Below are 964 nucleotides of genomic sequence, written 5' to 3'. Positions count from 1 at the left end.
ATTTAGGACTGTGGACCAGACTCCATGAATCTTGATCCAGGATCCTGGACTAGGGAATTACTCGATACTGTCAAGTCTAGAACATCAGTTATGTAAGTATAATCTTTGTTTCAGACTGTCGTCGGCGTAATTGAGATGACTATCCCCGCTGCATATATACCAGGAGGGGTTGAGGAAGCTATCGAAGCCGCGATGTGGGTGGAGTTCGTCGTGTTAGCACTCCAACATTACCCAAATGGAGTATAAACTCTTCAAAATGAGGTTCTCTGTTATCCTTGCGACATTTCTTTTCTACAGGCCGGAACCGAGCAAGAAGAAACCCAATGGAATCATCGGCTATATAGATCACGTAAGCCCTACCTGGTAGGGTCAACCTGCCAAATTCGCTCGGCAGCGGCGAAGAGTTGACGTCAAGATCTTCAGGTTGCAGTAGCCTTGGATTGGCGTAGGAAAGGAATCGCGAGAAAGCTTCTATCAACAGCTTTCTCAGAGGTAAGTCATCCATAGTATTATTCATCGACTTGAGGAGATAATATCATGGGAATCCCTCACTCACTCGGGTTGACTATTCTGAATATCACTGTTGGCACCATGGGAATTCTAGTCTCGCATATTCTGAGCCCAGGTTTGGATCCCCATATCCAGGAACTTACTCCATATCAACTCAGTTTGATCTATTCATATCTCTCAGATCGGTAGAGCTAAGCCGAATGTGGTCGCTATGTTTCTGATGGTACAAAAAGACAATGTGGAGGCGATTGGGCTTTATAAGAGCTCAGGATTCGTTGAGATCTTACGTAAGATTATTAAGCAGTCGTATAGGATGTTGAAGCAATATATGAACAACTGTTGAATAGACCCGGCTGAATGCGTTCCCAGGAGCGTTCCTCACGAAATTTCTTTCAATCAACGAAGCCCCTGAGAGATTTTACTAAAATCATTCTAGCGACATTGCTGGGTCTGA

At 44.4% G+C, this 964-nt stretch overlaps 1 protein-coding gene across 1 annotated transcript; it reads left to right on the top strand.

The window, feature by feature from the left end:
- Positions 1-297: 297 nt before the first annotated feature.
- On the top strand, positions 298-853 carry Pmar_PMAR004148 (hypothetical protein; the record flags this gene model as incomplete). The annotated part of the gene is made up of 3 exons (XM_002775316.1): positions 298-349; positions 424-492; positions 692-853. Coding segments are annotated over 3 exons (283 nt in total), but the record flags the coding sequence as incomplete, so codon positions are not given.
- Positions 854-964: the final 111 nt, after the last annotated feature.

This window comes from Perkinsus marinus (assembly GCF_000006405.1).
Source record: "Perkinsus marinus ATCC 50983 genomic scaffold scf_1104296955982, whole genome shotgun sequence".
Classification (NCBI taxonomy): Eukaryota; Perkinsozoa; order Perkinsida; family Perkinsidae; genus Perkinsus; species Perkinsus marinus.
The sequence above is the reverse complement of the archived record's forward strand: the minus strand, read 5'-3'. Positions and strand labels throughout refer to the sequence as shown.